Raw genomic sequence first — 21,664 nt, 5'->3', positions numbered from 1 at the left:
AAGGGAAAAGCTCTATAGAAATAGCACCTTTATAGTTCTTCAAGGTGCTACCCATGCCAAACAGAGTATCAGTTACTTCAGTGATTGTGCTCTGTCGCTCAGTTGGGTATGACTCTTTGTGATCCCATGGACTGAAGCCCGCCAGGCTCCTCTGTCCATGAGCTTTCCCAGGCAGAATACTGGAGTGGATTGCCATTTCCTTTTCCCAGGGATTTTTCTGACCCAGGCACCGAACAGTCTCTCTTGCATCTCCTGTATCAGCAAGTGGATTCTTTTCCACTGCACCACCTGGCAAGCCCGATTTAATTCACAGCAGAGGTAAAAATTAGTAAGAATACATTGCATACGTGAAGGCAAGTCACTGTTCTTGAGCTTCTTTGAGATCTCACGGTGGATAAATGGAAGTCATGTTACTGAAGGACAGGAAGTTAGGTTGGGAGGTTGACATAGGGAAATGGGGTGACCACAAAAGCGCTCAGTGAAAGCGAATCACGGGCAGTTAGAACGGCAGGGGAACTTGAGGCCCAGGGCATAGACGCATAGGTCCAAGTCAGGGACAGACAGGCACAGGCTGGCAGGAGGGAGCTGAGATCCCAGGAGAGGTCTCTGGCCAGAAGCTGAGTTGAAAAGAGGTTGGACGATTGGAGGACCAGGGAAGAAGCGGAAGTGAAAAGTACAGGGCACCCGGAACCGGAAGCACCTAGAGGAGCAAGCGAGCACGTGAGACTGTGGACCGCAAGGTTCCCATCCTGGGCCCAGAAGGACGGCACTGCGGACACGCGGGCAGGGCGCGGAAGACCGCCCTCGGGGAGAGGACTCGAGACTCCGGAGGCGGGACGCGGTGCCGGCGAACGAGACCTACTCCTAGCTCCGCACAGACACGGCCGGACAGCCCTCTTCAACCCAGCAGGTCGCCAGCCAGGGCGGTAACCTCTCAGGGCTGGTTCTGAAAGGAGAGGCTGCAGGATCCAGCCGGTACTCTGTCCGGAAGGTCTCCCCGGGGGCCGGCTCCCACCGCTGTGTGCCCGCAGCTTCCGTTCAGCAGATGCTGGCTGCTCCAGGTTGTTTGTTTCCCCTCTGAACAGCTCTTTTACCAAAGTGCCCCTTCCTTTGAAAGGCAGCCTTTGAATTTCATTTCTTGGGCCTATTGTACCCCACTTTTCATGATGTCCATGAAGGATAATACATCTGCCAAAAAGAGATCAGCAGATGATTTTTCTTGACACAAATGGAATCAGGAGTGTGTGACAAACCTGGGAAATTGAGATCAACAGAGAGATGAAGGAAGAAATTTCCCCTCCAAAGAGAAATAGAAAATGCCTCAAAGACAGTCTTCACAATGTGGCCAGTGATCAGACCTGTGTTTTGATATTTCCCCAACAAGGAGTGAGAAAGTGGGAAGTGATATTTTCCCATCATGAAGTGGGATGAGTAGAGGAAGCAGTCTCAAAGACGTCATGTTCTTACTTAACTTTATTGAGTCACTTTTGTCTTGTATGAAATGGATAGAAATCTATTTACCAATACTTGTTCCTACAGTAATAATGTATGTAAAGAGCCTGTCAAGATGTATGCCTCATAGTTTGTATTCAACAGTAGTTAGCTCACTTCCCTCACTAACACCTAACATTTTTACCAAATGATATTCCAGATTAAACCAAATATGTTTATATAACAGATTCAAACATTATGTCTCATTGATTTTTAGGAGAAGCACACTTATTCCCTAAATATATATTTTAATGAATAAAAAATAGTCACATGGTGGACAAATTTTTGAGAATGTGTAAAAGAAGATCTTAAATGAGCTTTAAATTTACTGACAATCTACTAAAATTGCATCCACTGTGAATGCCAGACTGCTTGCATTTCCTTTTTCAGTTCTCATACCTTCCAAGTGTTCTGTTGACAATTTATCATTTGTGTTGCCTTAATCTTACTCCTCCACTGAGTCTCTAGTATAGCCCCTAAGATATAATCATTGGCCTTAGTTTTTTCCTCTTTAAATGCTCTCATTGCTCTTAGAGGAGAAACTACATTTACTCAAGACTTATCCTATCCTTGAAGATAAAGGAAACTGAAAATTTAGTTACTCAGTGGTGTCCAAATCTTTGCGATTCCCTGGATCATAGCCTGCCAGGCTCCTCTGTCCACAGGAATTCTCCAGGTAAAAGTGCTGGAGTGGGTAGCCATTCCCCGTCTGCAGGGGATCTTCCTGATCTAGGAATATGAACTCAGGTCTCCTCTATTGCAGGCACATTCTTTACCATCTGAGCCACCAGGGAAGCCCATGAATACTGGAGTCGTGAGCCTATCCCTTCCCCAGGGGACCTTCCTGACTCAGGAATTGAGCTGGTGTCACCTGCATCAGGTAATTCTTTACCAGCTGAGCTATCAGGGTATATGTATGTATATATACTTTTTCAGATTCTTTTTCTTTATAGGCTACCATTACTATACTCATGTTGGCCTTTGTAAAAGTGAAGTGGCATGACAAACCTTCAAAAAGAGAATAAACTTGCACTGCAGAAATATGTTGTCACCTATGAGACAAGGCTAAGCACACTGACACCATCTACTTGGAGGACAGAGTCAGTCATTAAGACTGCAGATCATTTTCTCATCTGTCAGCCTAAACATAAAACAGACAGCTCTGCTTTATTTGAAAGAGAGTAAGACTGAGCTTTAAAGATCTGGATTGATATTTTGTAGGTGAAACTGTTGAAAGGAAACTGCATTCCAGTGTAATATTCCTGAGATACTTTAGGGGAAACACATGTGATGTGAGTCAAGTAAATTAGTAAGTTAGTAAACCTCTATTTGCTTCTCTTTGTGCCTAATAGATAATAAACCGTTCATGTAATATAAATATATGTATCTGACCTACAGAACAATAGTTTGGAACCTACCCATATGCTTTTTTTGTTGAGATTTGTAAAAAGATGTCTATGTTGTTTCAACTGGTTCCTGAAGTCTCGGTATGGAAAATGAAAGTATTTCCTTTATACACACACACAAAAAAGTATGTATAAAGCATATAGGTGTATGTGTGTATGTTTATGTGTGTATAAAACATAAAACATAAAGGTGTTTAACAAAATAGAGCAAATTAAGAATACTTTCAAATTTTCTGAATTATTCTTTGTTAAGAAAATAATTAGAGATAGTGAATTATCCCATCCTCCCCAGTGGCTCAGAGGTAAAAGAATCTGCCTGCAATGTAGGAGAAACAGGAGACATGAATTCAGTCCCTGGGTCAGGAAGATAAGTTGGAGGAGGAAATGGCAACCAAACCCAGTATTCTTGCCTGGAAAATTCCATGGACAGAGGAACCTGGCAAGCTAAATTCAACAGGGTCTCAGAGAGTTGGACACAACCGAGGGACTAACATACCTCGGCATTAGGAATACTCTCAGACCAGGGATGCAACCCTTGTTCCCTGCATTGTCAGCAGATTCGTATCCCATGTGCCACCAGGATGAACTCTTCATGACCCCATGGACTGCAGCACGCCAGGCTCGTGTCCTTCACTGTCTCCCAGAGTTTGCTCAAACTCTTGTCTTAAAGAGAATTTAATTTATTTTTTATTGTGCCCACAAAGAATCTGAGACTCAGAAAATGAAAGCAATATTTCTAAAATTGCATGTTCTGATACTGGCAGATTAAAGATAAGAATTCAGGTTACTTAAATCCCAGTCTGTTTTATCTTTGCCTTATATGGAATAGCTGATATTCTCACTTGTTAGAGAGTAATGAAAACAATGGGAATTGTTTTGTTTGTGTAATTGATGTATGTAACTACTTCAGTGAGCTTCACTGTTTTCCAGTGAGACCTGCCTAGGGAAATGGAGATGTTAAGAGACTATAGGGAAATACCTCCTTTGGCTCAATCCTATAGGGTTTCATCATATAAATGTAAATCTCTTTATACGATGTGTTTTCTCTGCGACTCAGTCTGTAAAGAATCAGCCTGGGATGCAGGAAACATGGGTTGGATCACGGGTCAGGAAGATCCCTTGCAGAAGGAAATGGCTACCCACTCCAGTATTCTTGCCTGGAGAATTACATGACAGGGGAGCCTGGTGGGCTACAGCCCGTGGGGTCACAAAGAGTCAGACACGACTGAGAGACTAGCACCTTCAAAGATTAACGATATGGTGTTTGTTAAGTTTCCGTTTTCCACATTGATTTAGCAGGGCTCTCCATTTGCTGCTAAACCAAAAAACTAAAGGACATGGGAGTGGGATGAGACTTATTCCCTGCCTCTAGCAAATTTCTTTAGGAGCACAAGAATATGGTACTTCTTTGTGCCAACTATTTAGGAAAGGGAGATTTTTTCCCAAAAAAAAGTTTTATTCAGTCCGTTATTATAATGACTTTACTCAAGCATCAGGGACCCAATACGGAAATGTACACCCTCCGAGGAACACTCAAAGGCTACTAGATATCAGAACTGGCCCAGTGTAAGAAGAGCGTCAGGTCAATGTTTTGTCACTTTGTAAATGTTAAGAAACAGAAAATGAAATGGGATTGAAAGACTAGAAAAGGGAATTCCTAAACCCTGCCACATAGCAGAGCCTCACAGGAAGAGGAAAGACTCTGCTTCCTGTCAAGGGCCTAAGGCAACGAAAAGTCATGGACTCTCTATTTACTAGAGCCCACCTTCCCTCTCAACTTCCCTTTCCCTTCCATAAAAGCATTGCTCTGCTTTTCTCTCAGGGGTGATTACACATTTTCCTCCATGATTGCAAGCCTCAGATTGCAAGTTTTGCTGATCTCCAATAAACCTGTCTTTTGGAGAGATGTCTGTCAGCCTATTTGAATCATGTCAACAACCGTCAGTAAATTTTCCGACCAGTGGAGGACAGAGCCATTCTGCCAGCCAGGAGTGAGCTTTAGCTTGGAACCTACTTCAAGTGATCTCCAAAAAGATGTGAATGTTTTTATTTGCTCAGAGCATGCTAACTGGTAAAATAGTCTCAGACCCACAGAGAAAAACTTAGGTTGAAGGTCTACAGCACCTGTTTGAGGTGATATTACAGAGTTCTTATTTTAAAAATGCTTGATGTCTCCCTTCTTCAAAAATCCCTGGGTTTGGAGGTGACTAGATGAGGAGCCACGAGTTTGCTGAATTGAATTCTCGTTGTTCAGTACAGATCTCCATTCACCAAACCTAGTGTAAGGTGTATGATAAAGAGTATTTGATACATATATATATATGTATCAATATATGTATCAAATATATATATATATATATAGCAAAAAGGTTACCATAGTAACATTAGCTATCACATTCATCACCTCACATAATTATAGTTTGTGTGTATGAGGCAAGAACATTTAAGATCTACTGTTAGCAATGTTCAGCATATAATCAATATTGTTAATTGTTGTCATCATGCTGTACATTTGATCCATAGAAACTGCTCATCTTAAAACTGGAAGTGTGAACTCTTTGATCAACATCACCCACTTTCACTTATCCTCAGCTGCCAGTAATCAATACTATACTCTCTCCTCTGAGTTTTACCTTAAAATTCACATATGAGTGATACCATATAGTTTTTTTTTTTATTTCTGTTTCACTTAGCCTGATGCCTTTAATGTCCCTTTATATTGTCACAAATGGCAGGTGTTCCTTATTTTATGTGGATGAATAATATTCTGATAGATATATTTTTCTCAATCCATTCATCTGCCAATGCACATTTTGGTGATTCCCATGTCTTGGCTATAGCGATAAATAAACATTTATTAAATAAATAAATAAACATTTACTTGCAATAAACATGTAAGTACAGAAATCTCTTCAGATTCCTGACTTCATATTCTTGGATATTTACACATAGTAAGATTGCTTATTTACATGGTACTTTTATTTTGTTTGAGAAACTTCCATAACTTTCTCCATTATGATTGAACAAATTTAGATTCCCACGAACAGTATAGAAGGGTTCCATTTTGTCTGTCCTAACCAAGATTCATTGTCTTCTACATATATCAAATAGCCATCCTAACAGGCATGAGGTGATATCTCATTATGATTTTCATTTGAATTTCCTCTTTGATTAGTGATATTGAGGAACTTATCAGGTTCTTATTGGCATTTGTAGATTTTTTTCTGGAAATATATATGTTCAGATTATCTGCCTATTTTTAATTGGGCTATTTCTTCTTACATTATTTAGTAGATGTTCCTTATATATTTTAGATATTCACTCCTTATGAGTGTATGATTTGCAAATATTTGCTCCGACTCTATAGGTTATATTTTCATTTTGCTTCCTTCCTTATGGAAAAATAGTCTGAATCTAGAACTTGAGATCCTGAACTTTAAGCTGATGTCATCACGGGATGAGACTTAACTGACCTGATAGTTTGCCCTACTCCCTCTAGGAGCCCTGAGCTGACAGTTTACAAGTCTGACAACCTCACTGGACAATGTCTATATAGCTCTGTATCTATACGGAGAAGGAAGAGATGACCCAGAAGGGCTTTCTCTTCTATCTATCCCTGCCAAGGCATCATTCATATACCTGAAGTCGTTTTGGACCCTCCTTAAAAGCCAAGCAATATACTGATTACTAGAGAGAGACATCACTCCTTGCCTCATGAAAGACTTGTTAAATCAACTCCTGCCTGAATTCATTATGGTCAGATACTGTCAGGAAGCATTTAACACGAGGCTTCCTGTGTGCTGTTTTGGATCTGTCAGGAACCCTCTGGCCCTTATTGATTCCTGAATATTCAGGAATTAAGAGGAGAGGCATGCCTTTCGCTGGGCTGAGGAATCCAGGCATTTCTCATTACAGTGATAAGTACCCTCTTCCTTTTTATGGGCCAAATGGTAAAAGGTGATTGTTTGCAGCTCTCTCTCTTTGATAGGGATCATCTTATGTTTTATAAGTCTGGAATTTTAATCTTTGTCTTTGCTGAGAATAGCCACCTTGTAAGACAGTATATATGCCCACTCCATGTTGATTAAAACACCTTTGCTCCATCAGAGCTTTGGTCCCCGTCTTTCTTTCCCTTTCTTTCTTTCTTTCTTTCTATTCTATTCTTTCTGTCTTTCTCTCTGTCTCTCTATTTCTGGCTAACTCCTTGGAGCGCGGAGGCCCACTGAGCTCACTTTCTTGCCCGAGCAGAAGCCCCTCTGGGGAAGGCGCACTGTGCCTTCACCCACTCGAGAGGGCGCCTGGTGCCTACGTGCAGCAGCGCCAGCCCTAAGAACAGGACTCGGCGTTCTGCGTAAACCAGGGGATATCAGCCTCTCTCTCTCTCACTCTCGGAACCACCAGGTTCCGGTCCATTAAAGGACCAACAAGCGCTATCAGCCTCTTTCTCTTACTTTCTTATCGTCGACTCCAGACCACCAGGTTCCAGTCCATTAAAGGACCAACAAGATACAGAGCAGTGAATGGCAAGATACAATCCTGTGTGTGGACAGATATAGGCTGGTGTGTGATCACATCAAATACATATGCATATGCGTATACAAGTGCATGCATATCAGTAGTCAGATACTGATCCATGTGTGGTCAGATACAGACATGGGTGTGTTCACTTACAGACACAAACGTCCAATTGGGTAGAAACCTACATAACATTGAATACGTGTGTACAGGTGTTCATAGTGATCTATATGAGGTTGGATAGAAATTTGAGAGTGTAGTAGGATAAATAGTTTTGTTGTTGAATACAGGCTTATGAATGTTGGGATACAGACATATGCCTGTGGCTTTGAGAACTGAGCTGTTGTTCATGCCAGCAAAGGATACTAATCCTTTCTGAGCAGCTCATTGAACATGTGAATCAAGTATAAATAAAAGAGTCTTCTTTTTCAAAAACGAAAACAAAGGAAAGGTCCACAAACACTGTTTGGAGATGATTGCATATGTTTATTGAGACATTTATCAATCTTTCACAGTATGTATCTTATTCTGGGTGGAAAAACAAAATATTTAAACATGTCATTTCCCTTAAAATAAATATGTAGAGTCATCACACTATAAATTTATCTTTATGGGAAGACTTCAAACTTTTAAAATTACCCCAAATTTTGGTATCTCAGATGGTAAAGAATCTGCCTGACATGAAGACCTGAGTTCAATTCCTGAGTTGGGAAGATCCCTTGGAGAAGGGAATGGCAATACACTCCAATACTCTTGCCTGGAGAATTCCATGGACAGAGGAGCCTGGCGGGTTACATTCCATGGGGTCACAGAGAGTCGGACATGACTGAGTGACTAACAGTTTGTAGTGAAGGAGGGGAAGGTTGAGGAGGAGGAAGAGGAGAAAGTGCTCCAAAATTGAATATTCTAGGTAGTGTAAAACCTGACATACTAAATAAAATAATATCAAATTAACTGAAATTAATAATTATGTTGGTAGACTATATTATCTGCAGAGGAAAAGAGGCTTAGATATTTCCTCATCAAAAACAAAAGAAATGCTAATGGGTGGGAAATAGTTTCAAAAGTTGTTTTAAAAAGCAAGCAGAGGTTAAAATTTATAAAATCATTGTGAGGAAATGGAGTTTTCCAAAAGAATGTGTTAGAAAAAATAAAACAATGAAAGAATATTAAAATAGCATGCTTATATATATTTCTAATTATATATAAATACATAGGAAATAAGTTACTTAGCAAATGTCAAAGAAGAGTAAATATCTATAATAAGTATATACATTTTTTTCTGTAAAAAGTGTTATTCAAAATTTATCAGTAAATATTCTCACTCCAATAGATCAAGAATTCAAAAAAATTGAAAAAGGTATAAAGTGGGTGCTGTATCCCTTACATTGGACAAGGAATAGAAAACACAAAGTCAATGAAAAAACTTTCCCTGACTTCAAGGAACTTGTAGATAAATAAACACAGACAATTCACAAAGCTATTTATCTCATCACTTGAAATTAAAAAAAAAAATTGAAAATTAACTAAATTTCTCTGTTTGTTTTTTTGGGCTACTGTTAAAGAATACCACCAACTTAGATAAACTAAATAATAAACAATTATTTTTCACAAGCTTGGTGGCTAGAAAACTAAGGGACCAAAACAGATTCTGTATCTGATGAGTCCTCCTCCCTAGTTTATAGACAGCCATCTTTTTTCCTATGTCCTTACATAGCAAAAGGATCATGTGAGCTCTCTGATGTCTCTTCATAATGGCATTAACATCAATCAGGGATTCCCTCACAGCTCAGTTGGTAAAGAATCTGCCTGCAATGCAGGAGACCACGGTTTGATTCCTGATCCGGGAAGATCCACTGAAGAAGGAATTGGCTCCCCACTCCGGTATTCTTGGGCTTCCCTTGTGACTCAGCTGGTAAAGAATCCGCCTGCAATACAGGAGACCTGAGTACGATCCCTGAGTTGGGAAGATCCCCTGGAGAAGGGAAAGGCTATGCACTCCAGTGTTCGGGTCTGGAGAATTCCATGGACTATATAACCCATGGGGTCTCAAAGAGTCAGACACAGCGACTGTCACACACACACTATAACCTCAATCATCAGAATGCACCTTCATGACTTCGTCATCTCCCAAAGGGCCCCCTCCAAATAGTACCACACTAGAAAGGAACTAAGTTATGATTCTGGAGAGGGACACAAGATTTTGTTTCTATAGCAACATCCAAAAGTCAAGGAACAAATTATTTAAGATTTGGTAAACCAAAAGTTTGCCATTATTCAGTGAATAGTATTGTGTTTGAGAAGGCTTTGAGAAATAGAAGACATTTGAATGTAAAAACTCTCCATGTAAAAGGTATAAAAATCAGGATATGATATTTCTCATTTAGTATCATTTACAAGTGAAAAGCATCCATTGCCCCATATCCTTAGCCCCACAGGAATCCAGGCTGAATAAGGGAGACAGAATAACAAGTTTCTTCAAGCACGTGCTTCTAACTGTATTAGAGGCCGTCAATATTTTATTTCAAGCCTGTTTCAGAGAAAGAGGGAGGATTTTATAAATGATGTCTCTGTCAAACAAAATAGTATAGTCTGGACTCTTTATTACCTGATAATTTGTGTTAGTTATGTCCTGGTGACTCAGGGAGGTAAAGGATTCTCCTCCAATGGCAGGAGGCACAGGAAATACAGGTTTCAGCCCTGGGTCAGGAAGATCCCCTGGGGAAGGAAATGGCAACCCACTCCAGTACTCCAGCCTGCAAAATTCCACGGACAGAGGAGCCTGCGGAGCCACAGTCTATGAGGTCACAAAGAGTTGGACACGACTGAGCGACTAAGCAGTGCATGTTGGTCTCATAAACGGTTTGACTTGTCTTGACTAAATCTGTGTTTCATTGATAAGAGAAACAAGAATGGCATATATTGTCAGAATCTTTCTTAACAATGATATCACTTAAAATATCTGTTGTCAAACAAAAACACAATCGAAAAAAAAAAATATCTGTTGTCAAGTTTCATAATGCATATTTGAAGCTCATGAATGATGAATTATGCTAAAAGACAGAGCCGTCATCTCTATAAAGGTTATGAAACACTATAAACAAAGAAACAGGGATATTGAAAAATAGTGGAGGTTTTATCAGAAATTCTAAAGTATCAGGGAAGGTGAAACAATCATCTTTATAAAAATTTAACTCCTGACAAAGCTGGTAAGCTTCAGGAGATAACATGATTGTCCAATTGGAAAATAAGTAAGATTTGGTTATTTTTCTGTGTTTACACCATGCTTATTCAGATTATTCGTGTAGCCTCTTCATGATAAATATTACAACTCTGAAACAGGATGACCCCATAGGAGATGAGTAACAGTGTGAAGATGGCCATACAGATGGCCCCGTTATTGGCCAGGACTGTGAGGGCAATAAATTGGGTGTCAGTGCAGGCCAGTTTTAACAAGGGGTACATGTCACACACAAAGTGGTCCATGACATTGGGGCCACAGAAGGGGAGGTTGTAAACAAAGAGAGGATGAAGGACAGCATGTAAAAACCCACCAGCCCAGGCCAGAAGCAGAAGCAGAACACACACTCGCTGATTCATGATTGTCAAATAATGCAAGGGCTTGCAGATGGCCACGTAGCGGTCATAGGCCATGAACACCAGGAGTAAAATCTCAGCACCACCAAATAAGTGCCCTGTAAAAATCTGGGTCATGCAAGCTTGGAAGGAGATGGTTCTTTTCTCATAGAGTAAGTTTATAATCATATTTGGGGTGAATGTAGTAGAATAAACAGCATCCATATATGAAAAGTTGTCAAGAAAGAAGTACATATGGGCATGCAGGGTTGGACTGACCACCACAGTCAGGACAATGGTCACAATGTAGATGAGCAAGAAGATGACAAATAGTATTTTCTGACCCTGAGGGCTCTGAGTGAGCCCCAAGTGGAAAAAATTCAGTTACATTGTTCCTTTGTTCCATGGGTTCTTCTGTATGTCATATTTCAGAGTTCTGGACAAAATTACCTGTAAATATATATTATTAATAGTGACTTCCCAAAAGCTTAAGCTAATTTGTTTATGCAACAATTAGGCAGTAAAGTTTCTTATGTGTCCATATTTTCAGATGTCATAAAACTGATTAAAATATTAATCCTAATCTCAACAATCATATAGTCTAATGGAGAGGTGAGTGATTAGAGACATGTGTGGGGAAAAGCCACAGTATTAAATACATGAGTTGCCACAACTAGCTTTCCATTTGGAAGCTCATTAAATTGTATAATATAGATAGTATCTTTTGAACTGTGGTGTTAGAGTAGACTCTTGAGAGTCCCTTGGACTGCAAAGAGATCCAACCAGTTCATCCTAAAGGAAATCAGTCTTGAATAATCATTGAAAGGATTGATGCTGAAGCTGAAACTCCAATACTTTGGCTATCTGATGTGAAGAACTGACTCATTTGAAAAGACCCTGATACTGGGAAAGATTGAAGGCAGGAGGAGAAGGGGACAACAGAGGATGAGATGGTTGGATGGTATCACCAACTCAATGGACATGAGTTTGAGTAAGCCCCAGGAGCTGGTGATGGACAGAGAAGCCTGGGGTACTGCAAAGAGTCAAACATGACTGAGCAACTGAAATAAACTGAAACCCAGAGTTACATTTTATCTACTTTCCAGTTAATGGAGGTTACCTTGCACATTTTAGGAGCAGAAGAATCTTCTTAAGAAATTGTTAAAATCCCAAATAGATATATTTGACAACATAAATTTTTTATGGGTTTAGGAAAAGTACTAAAACAATAGACAAATGTAGTTTGTGGAAATTATTTACATTTTAGAGGATATACACAGCTAAATCTAAAATAGACAAAAAAAATTTAAAATATTAAGTTATAATAGATATAAATAAAATTATAGCATAAAATATATAAACAAAAAGTTAAAGGAAGAATACCTCTAAGTGGTCATCAGATATATGATAGGTTGTTGACTCTCACCTGTGAACAAACAAGTAGGAATTGTAGTCAGAGTTTGCTTACTACACTCTTAATTTTTGTTCTTGAAAGTCAGTGAATCAAAGTCTACAGATGCTATCTCATATTTTAATTTTAACAGGTTAACATATTATATTTAGAGCACATATTAATTGAGCATATTATCAGATTTAAAAATATTTGCCCACAAAAATATCTCCAAATAGTTGCATTTAAAATTAATTTCTAAGAATATTTTTGAGAAGGTTAATTTACTCTAGACCATTACAATATGAACGTATTCAAGAAGAGAATTACAGAATAGACTTAATCTGCAGATTTTTCAGAAATTACAAAGGATTCCTAACATAGTTGATTATGAAAATCACAAAGGAGAACCCCTAAAAACTTAATTGTCAAACCACCAATGTACTCTTGCAAAATATAAAGCCTAGTTCAGAATTTTATGTATAAGTATACTTCCTGAGTTACCAGCATAAAGAGAAAGCCTTTCAATCCATGTTCTGGACTCCCATGCAGTCTTCCTCATCCTTCATGAACTCACTCCATCTCTGGGAACAGAGAGCAAGGTACATGCACCATCACTGGACCTTGAACTGCTTCCACATGATCAACTCTTCTCAAGCTTGCAGGAAATCTAATTCATCTCTGCCACTCAGAGAAAATTACATTTTCAAATTGTTGTGATTCAAAGACGAACATCAATGTCCTGTAACCTAAGCAATTTGAATCTTGATTGTCAACAGAAACTCAGAATATTCATTGTTGGCAGGAGGTGTTCTGATAACAAATGCTAAATTAGCATTTTGATTGAGGAGAGCGAGAGAAAACTTCAAATTCTGCAAGAATTATTTACAGCAAAAATTTTGCTCTTTGCGCTTATACCAGTGAAGATGAAATAGTGAAAGAGCTTTTGCAACATTTTGATTCTCAGTCACTTATACTGTCCTTTCTTCAAATAGCACTGTTGAACTTTGGATTTCCTGAAGAATAACTTCTTATACACACTTTTTCATGTTTTGAGTCCATCATTTCAATTCGAGAAGAAGCCTGTCATGTGGTTACTGCTACAGACAAATACTCTCTGAGGTAAGGGCACAGGGTCATGAACACTTTGTCTACATTTAATTGTGTCTCGTATTATTGAGTCATTCAATTGCTTCATCTCCAAACATGATTGCTGTCTAATTAAATTCACTGGGACCATGATCATGATTTTGAGGTAGATTCTTTATCTCCAGAGATACCACCAGGAAAATTACTGTGTAGTACATGACTTATAGAATCCTGTGCCCTGGGAGAAAATCATGAAAAACAACTTGAGGTCATCTCACAGGAATGGAAATGTCCAGTCTGGGAAGAAATAAAACATATAAAAACTTTCTTGTGTAAATCTTAACTTTCAAAACAGGAAATCTGTTCAAATTTAAGTTTTATCTTTGAAGATATCTGAGCTGATTTCAATTTATTCTTTGAATGTTAAATAAAATTAATACATTCCTAGCAAAATGGATCATAAAAAATAAGAAAAAATAAATTATTAGAATCTAGATTGAAAATAGGGTCATCCTTACAAATTCTACAGACCTTAAAAAGATAATCAGGTGATACGATTAATTAATTTTTGACAGTATACTTGCCAATTGAAAGAAAATAGAAAAACTGCCATGAGAAACACAGCTTTATAAACTCAGAGAAAAATAATTAAAAACTGGGATAATCTAATACTTAAATAAATTTACATGACTAGAATTCTATCTTTTAACCCCCAAAAAAGTTCATTCCCATATAGATTTGCTCAACCAATTCTATATAAAAGCTAATCTGGGGATAGTACACACTTTCTCAGAAGGGAGAAAATTAATATACTTCCTAATACACGTCATGTGCCTAGTATAACCTTTATACTATCATAACACAAGGGTATCACAAGAAAAATATTTGCATGAATATCTCACAGTAACAAAGATACAAAATTCTGAACAGGATATTTACTTGGATTCTTTTGGATCCTTCCTTTCAGAATTTCTTTTAAAGAAATCTTCATATGGTGCTTGAAGCAAGTCTTGAGAAGTTCTCAGTCTAGGGCTAATCATGCCCCACTACCAATGCAAAGTCTTCCTAAATATTCAACCCAGAGCACTGCCCCAGTGAACCATGAGGCTTTCCAGCTGGTTAGAATAGGCGCTCTTCCTGGCCCAGCCTGAACACCAGCCCTCGTCTCACTAACCATCTGGGTAAATATTTCCCCATCCTTAGGTATTCTTCAACGTGTGCACTAATCAGTACCCTGATGAATAGTTGAAAGGGATCCTCTTTTGTTGTTGTCCAGAATTCTCTCTCTCTCATCCTCCTTCCCCATCCTGGATTACAAGTGTATCATATATAGTATTCTACTCTCAGAATTTTGGCTGACTTGGTCTCCTCAGATCCCTAACTTCATCTCCTCAACTCATACACTCTACATGGATTTTTGAGGTATCTCTGTCTGTAGCACAATATGGAAATTTTTTAAAGGTAATAAACTGGAAAAAGTCTTGCAGGCCAATTTGTTTCCCATCTTTCAATAATCATAGTAACTTATTTTTCAAATCTAGTGTTTTGAAAATTATGATGTCATTTTTTTTTCTGGTGTGTTTCCTTGTTTGTCAAAATTCTACATGAATCCTTAGATCAGTTTTAATCATAATTCCAAATAGCTGGAAATAGCCAAAATATTGAGAAAATAATAAAGAAAAGGATACAAAAGCTGTGATACATCCATAAAATGAAATACTAGTCATCCGTAAAATAAACTGCAGATTAACACACTGATATATACAAATCTCATATGCATGATAATAAGATTAAGAAGTCATACTGAAGAGTACAGAGTAGACATAAACTTACAGACAGAAGATGCAAATAATTGCACCAAGACTGTTAGAATTGCTGAGCAAACCCAACGGTATTTCAGAACACAAAATCAATATACAGAAACAAGTGGCATTTACATATAATAACAAAATATTTAAAAAATTAAAATATTCCAATTTACAGCAGCATCAAAAAGAATAAAATATATAGGAATAAACTGTGGAAAATTCTGAAAGAGATGGAAATACCAGACCACCTGACCTGCCTCCTGAGAAATTTGTATGCAGGTCGGGAAGCAACAGTTAAAACTGGACATGGACCAACAGACTGGTTCCACATAGGAAAAGGAGTACATCAAGGCTGTATACTATCACTCTGCTTATTTAACTTATATGCAGAGTACATCATGAGAAACGCTGGGCAGGAGGAAGCATAAGCTGGAATCAAGATTGCCAGGAGAAATATCAATAACCTCAGATATGCAGATGACACCACACTTATGGCAGAAAGAGAAGAAGAGCCTCTTGATGAAAGTGAAAGAGGAGAGTGAAAAAGTTGGAGTATTTAAAGCACCAAAGTGCTCGCTTTGGCAGCACATATACTAACATTGGAATGATGTAGAGAAGATTAGCATGGCCCCTGCGCAAGGATGACATGCAAATTCGTGAAGCACTCCATATTTCTAAAATGGATTAAAGATCTAAACGTAAGACCAGAAACTATAAAGCTCCTAGAAGAAAGCATAGGCAAAACACTCTCCGACATAAATCACAGCGGGATCCTCTATGACCCACCTCCCAGAGTAATGGAAATAAAAGCAAAAACAAACAAATGGGACGTTATGAAACTTAAAAGCTTTTGCACAATGAAGGAAAGTATAAGCAAAGTGAAAAGACAGCCTTCAGAATGGGAGAAAATAGTAGCATATGAAGCAACTGACAAAGAATTAATCACTGACAAAGGAAATCCTACTGTTCAATTCCAGAAAAATAAATGAGCCAGTCAAAAAATGGGCCAAAGAACTAAACAGACATTTCGCCAAAGAAGACATACAGATGGCTAACAAACACATGAAAAGATGCTCAATATCACTCATTATCAGAGAAATGCAAATCAAAACCACAATGAGGTACCACTTCACACCAGTCAGAATGGTTGCTTTCCAAAAATCTACAAACAGTAAATGCTGGAGAGGGTGAGGAGAAAAGGGAACCCTCTCACACTGTTGGTGGGAATGCAAACTAGTACAACCACTATTGAGAACAGTGTGGAGATTCCTTAAAAAACTGGAAATAGAACTGCCATATGACCCAGCAATCCCACTTCTGGGCATACACACCGAGGAAACCAGATCTGAAAGAGACACGTGCACCCCAATGTTCATCGCAGCACTGTTTATAATAGCCAGGACATGGAAGCAACCTAGATGCCCATCAGCAGATGAATGGATAAGGAAGCTGTGGTACATATACACCATGGAATATTACTCAGCCGTTAAGAAGAATTCATTTCAATCGGTTCTAATGAGATGGATGAAACTGGAGCCTATTATACAGAGTGAAGTAAGCCAGACAGAAAAACACCAATACAGTATATTAATGCATATATATGGAATTTAGAAAGATGGTAACAATAACTCTATATGCAAGACAGCAAAAGAGACACAAATGTATAGAACAGTCTTTTGGACTCTGTGGGAGAAGGCGAGGGTGGGATGATCTGAGATAATAGGATTAAAACATATATTATCATATGTGAACCAGATCGTCAGTCCAGGTTCGATGCATGAGACAAGGTGCTCAGGGCTGGTGCACTGGGATGACCCAGAGGGATGGGATGGGGAGGGAGGTGAGAGGGGGGCTCAGGATGGGGAACACGTGTACACCCACGGCTGACTCATGTCAATGTATGGCAAAAACCACTACAATATTGTAAAGTAATTAGCATCCAACTAAAAAAAATAATTAAAAAAAGTACCAATATTCACTCTATTATATTACATTATTTCAGTGGGTCAAGATTTTGATCCATTCAGCTGAATACTTCTGTCTCTACCTCTCTCATGACTGCAGTTAGAAATTGTCAGACTGAGGTCATCTAAAAAGTTTATTCACTCCTACATCTTGTACCTAGGCTTGGAAACCTTGAAATGGGGGCTGAAATAGCTGGTACTCCTTGAGATCATAAGAGTGGGTCCTAATCTGTTAGAACCGGCATCCTTATAAGAAGTGGAAGGGGCAAAGAGCTTTCTCTTGTGCAAGTGCACAGAAGAAAGGCCATGCAAGGACAGAGTGAAAAGGTGCCCAATGCAAGGGATGAAGAGAGGATTCACCAGAAACCAACCTAGCCATCACCTTGATCTTGGACATCAGCCTGCAGAACTATGGGAAAATAAATGTCTGTTGTCAAAGCTCCACAGTCTGTAGTATTTTGTTATGGCAACCCATGCAGACTAAGGTGACAGTGATAATAATAATAATAATAATAATAATAATAATAATAATAATAACGTAGGTCTGGTGAACAGAGGCCTGAACTGAACAACCAGAACTCAACTCAGGAAAATCATGTTCCCTCATCCAATTACCAGATGCAAATATTTTTCAAACCAAGCGATTTTTGAATTCACATATTCTTGAATAAGATGTATGCAATATGACCATAAATAGGTGGCATAAATCTTCATTACAATCTATGGATCTGAAGCCATTTAGTTTGTGGATAGGAATTCTCAATTCTCTGAAGATACAAATGCTTTCTCAATCAAATATTACTCAAAATACTAACTCAATGTAGTTTTTACCAGACTAGCTTACTGAAATTTAATTTTAAAATGCAAATGTGCAAAAATAGACACAGTTCTGATAAAAAGTTAGCAGTGAAGGAATCCTAGGCTTTTAAGATAGTAAAGTATATTCTAAATCAAATGTACACAGTTACATTGTGTGTTAAATGGCACATGAATAAAGACATCAATAGATGCTAGTGAAGGAATGAATTTGATGCAAACACATGCCATATTTACAAAGTTAGGATATCAAAGCCATGGGGAAAAATAATTATGCATCTAAAATAATGAAAATCTAGAAAAATAATTAAAATATAATCCCTGCTTATCTCTTTATATCAAAGGAAAATGTAAGCATAAAATGTAAAGACAAAAAATTGAGTGTTGAAAATGTGAAGAATACTTTGACAACATTGAGTTAGACAAATTCAAGATATAGAGGCAAAAAATATTGATGGAATTAATTATGCAAATGTATAAATATTTGTCCATGCCCCAAAATATTCTTCACATTATTTAAAAAATTAAAAAATAAATCATAAGCAGTAAAAACAGCAATCCAAACACAGGGTAATAGGGATAATTAGTGTACAACTCAATCATTAATATCAGTATGGAACAGTGTCAGCCGTCAAATACACACAAAAATTCATTAATAGGCAATTCATGAAAAAGGACTACAAATCATTTATACAAGGATGACATTCCAATTCAATTATGTTTATTGAATATCAATTAAAGTATACAAATGAAACAATTTGTTTAATCACATTTTCATATACCATAAGTGTTTATCAAGCCCTAGTGGTTCAGCATGTTGTCAAATGTATTTTCCAAAGAGAGGAGAGTAATAAGTTTGTTCAAGCTCATAATGACATTTTTGCAATTAACTATGAATATCAATATTTTAAATACACATACCACTTAACTCAACAATTCCACTTCTAGAAACTCATGCTGAGAAAATTTTAAAAAGACTTCTTTGCAGAATTATTTATTGTAGAAAAAGAGAACGAACTTGAAGAAAACTGGATACCTAAATTTTAGAGACTTTTAAAGAAGCTGAGCAGTATGAGAAAACTAGAATGAGTTAGATCTTTGTAGACTGTATGGAAAGATCTTAAGAAATCTGAGCTGCAAAATGCAAATTTATACACAGAGATATACAGGCAAACACAGGTGAAAATATGTTTCTTTTGCAAAAATTATTATTTGAGTAATCTTAGAAAGAGTATAGTGGCTGCATCTGGAAAAACTGGGAAACTCTGATATTGGTTGGACAGGAGGTACATTTTACATGATTCTATTTCTGTAGGGATTCTATTTTTAAACATTTACTATTATCCATCATACTTTCAATTTCCTACATAAAGGAAACTGTTACACTAAATTTTCATATGTAACAAATAAAAGTGAATGAAGATGATAGAATATATAGTATAAAATATTTTAATTAGTACAATAAAAAGTGAGAATAAAAGGTAAGAATCTGGTTACAAAAAATGAGAAGTAATAAAAGTAATGCATATTAGTTAATTATTTTTGTAATTCTGACCAACACATTACATATGACTTATTGACTCTATTTTAAATCCATTTTAACTTTCCAGTTGCAGTGATAAACTAGACATTGATGTTTGCATTCAAGGAGGGTAACTACTATTAATAACATAAACAAATATTCTATTCTTTAATAAAACTCATGAAAAATTCTTCAGAGAGAAGAAAAGTTTTCATCACAACAATAGACTTTGGTATTTGAAGTGAATTCCTAGTGTTAAACTATTTTCTCTGTAAAGCACAATGCACTTATTTGCTACTTGATCTCACTTTTTTTGTCCAGAGCTTCTTTATAGCATTCATGATCTCAGAACTTCTTAGACTATAGATTAATGGGTTCAGCATGGGGCTTATGACTGTATAAAACACACTCAGTGATTTGTCAATGGGGAAGGTCTTAGCAGGTCTTGCATACATGAAAATACAGGGAACAAAGAAGCAGACAACCACGGTGATGTGGGAGCCACAGGTCTGGAGGGCTTTCCGCCTCCCTTCCTGACTCAGGTTCTTCAGAGAGCGCAGGATGACTCCGTAGGACACGAGTAAGAGCAGAAACACAAGAGTGCACATCAGTCCTCCATTGGCCACCTCTAAAATGCCGATGACAAAGATGTCGGTACAGACGAGTTTCAACAAGGGGAACATGTCACACATAAAGTGGTCAATGACATTGGGACCACAGAATGGGAGCCCATAAACAGTGCCAACTTGGATAACTGAGTGCAGAAAACCTCCAACACAGGACGCCAGCAGCAGCGCAACACACACCCTCTGCCTCATGATCACCAGATAATGCAAGGGCTTACAGATGGCCACGTAGCGGTCATAGGCCATCACCAGCAGAAGGGATATCTCAGATCCACCTAAAAAGTGCTCTGTAAACAGCTGGGTCATACAGGATTCAAAGGAAATGGTATTCTCCCCAAAGAACAAGTCTGAAATCAGTCTGGGGGAAGCAGAAGAGGAACAAACTAGATCTATAAATGATAAACTAGCAAGAAAAAAGTACATCGGTGAGTTCAGGGTCTTACTGACAGCTACAGTCGCAACGATGAGCAGGTTGCCCACTACAGTGAAGACGTAGAAGAACAAGAACAGAACAAAGAGGACTTTCTGCTCCTTCGGGTTCTGTGTGAGGCCCGAGAGGATGAAGTAAGTCACATTGCTCCTCGGTTCCATCTAGTCTGTGTAGGTGCCGTGTTCACGTGTTAGAGGCAGTGAGCCTACAGAACAACGGGTAAGTTTTTCAATGAATTACAATGTTCATCCTTCGTTACAAATTCAATTAAAAGAATGTGTGTGGAGAATCTTTTCATATCCAATGTGTTATTGACATTCTAATTGCCAAGTTGAATAACGCAGAGTTCCTTGCCCTCGTGATATAACACACGACTAGGGATCAGATAATTCCAGACCCATGCATCAAGTTATAAGGATATTCACAGGAGTTAAGAGTCACATTACAGGAATATATCAATCAAAAGAGAATCAGAGAAGAATTTCCAGAAGAATTAATGCTTCAGCTGAATTTTTTTTTAAGTGAATTACCAAGAAAGGACAGAAATGGACTTCAGTGAAGTCACAAAGTGTAAAAGTGAGACTCACTCAAGGTAATTTGCATGATCAATGTGAGTAGATCAAATCATGAAAAGGTTTCTGTCCTGAATTGTCCCAGACCTCACTGATACTTCTTAGGTCTTTAAGTGAATGTTTCCCTTTTCCTGATCAATAAACACTGCAACAGTCTAATTTTGTGTCTCAAGACCCTGTGTTTCCCCTAATTTTCCAATTATATATCTCTAATTGTGGACATCCAATTGAACGCAATTTAATATTTGTAAACTCCGGGAGTTGGTGATGGACAGGGAGGCCTGGCATGCTGCGGTTCTTGGGGTTACAGAGTCTGAACTGAACTGAACTAATATTTATAAAACAAGCTTTTTTATTTTCCACAATAAACGTAGGCATTTCCTATACAAAATTTAAAGAATCATTACCTATTTATCTTGCTAAATGGTATAATTTTCCATGTTATTGTTCAGATAAAAA

General features: G+C 38.0%; 1 protein-coding gene and 1 non-coding gene across 2 annotated transcripts; one reads left to right on the top strand and one right to left on the bottom strand.

Moving 5' to 3' along the window:
* Positions 1-15,844: 15,844 nt before the first annotated feature.
* On the top strand, positions 15,845-15,951 carry LOC136176089 (U6 spliceosomal RNA). The gene has a single exon (XR_010664470.1). It is a non-coding gene; the product is annotated as a U6 spliceosomal RNA (small nuclear RNA).
* Positions 15,952-19,864: 3,913 nt separating this feature from the next.
* Positions 19,865-20,509, bottom strand: LOC136175692 (olfactory receptor 4A47-like). Its single transcript, XM_065945937.1, has one exon. The coding sequence runs from the start codon at positions 20,507-20,509 to the stop codon at positions 19,865-19,867; it is 645 nt and encodes a 214-aa protein (XP_065802009.1).
* Positions 20,510-21,664: the final 1,155 nt, after the last annotated feature.

Source organism: Muntiacus reevesi, chromosome 9 (assembly GCF_963930625.1).
Source record: "Muntiacus reevesi chromosome 9, mMunRee1.1, whole genome shotgun sequence".
NCBI lineage: Eukaryota > Metazoa > Chordata > Mammalia > Artiodactyla > Cervidae > Muntiacus > Muntiacus reevesi.
This window is presented reverse-complemented; position numbering and strand designations above follow the sequence as displayed.

Excerpts from the sequence above, each read along its gene's own strand:
- LOC136175692 (XM_065945937.1), bottom strand. The coding sequence starts at position 20,509 with ATGACCCAGCTGTTTACAGAGCACTTTTTAGGTGGATCTGAGATATCC.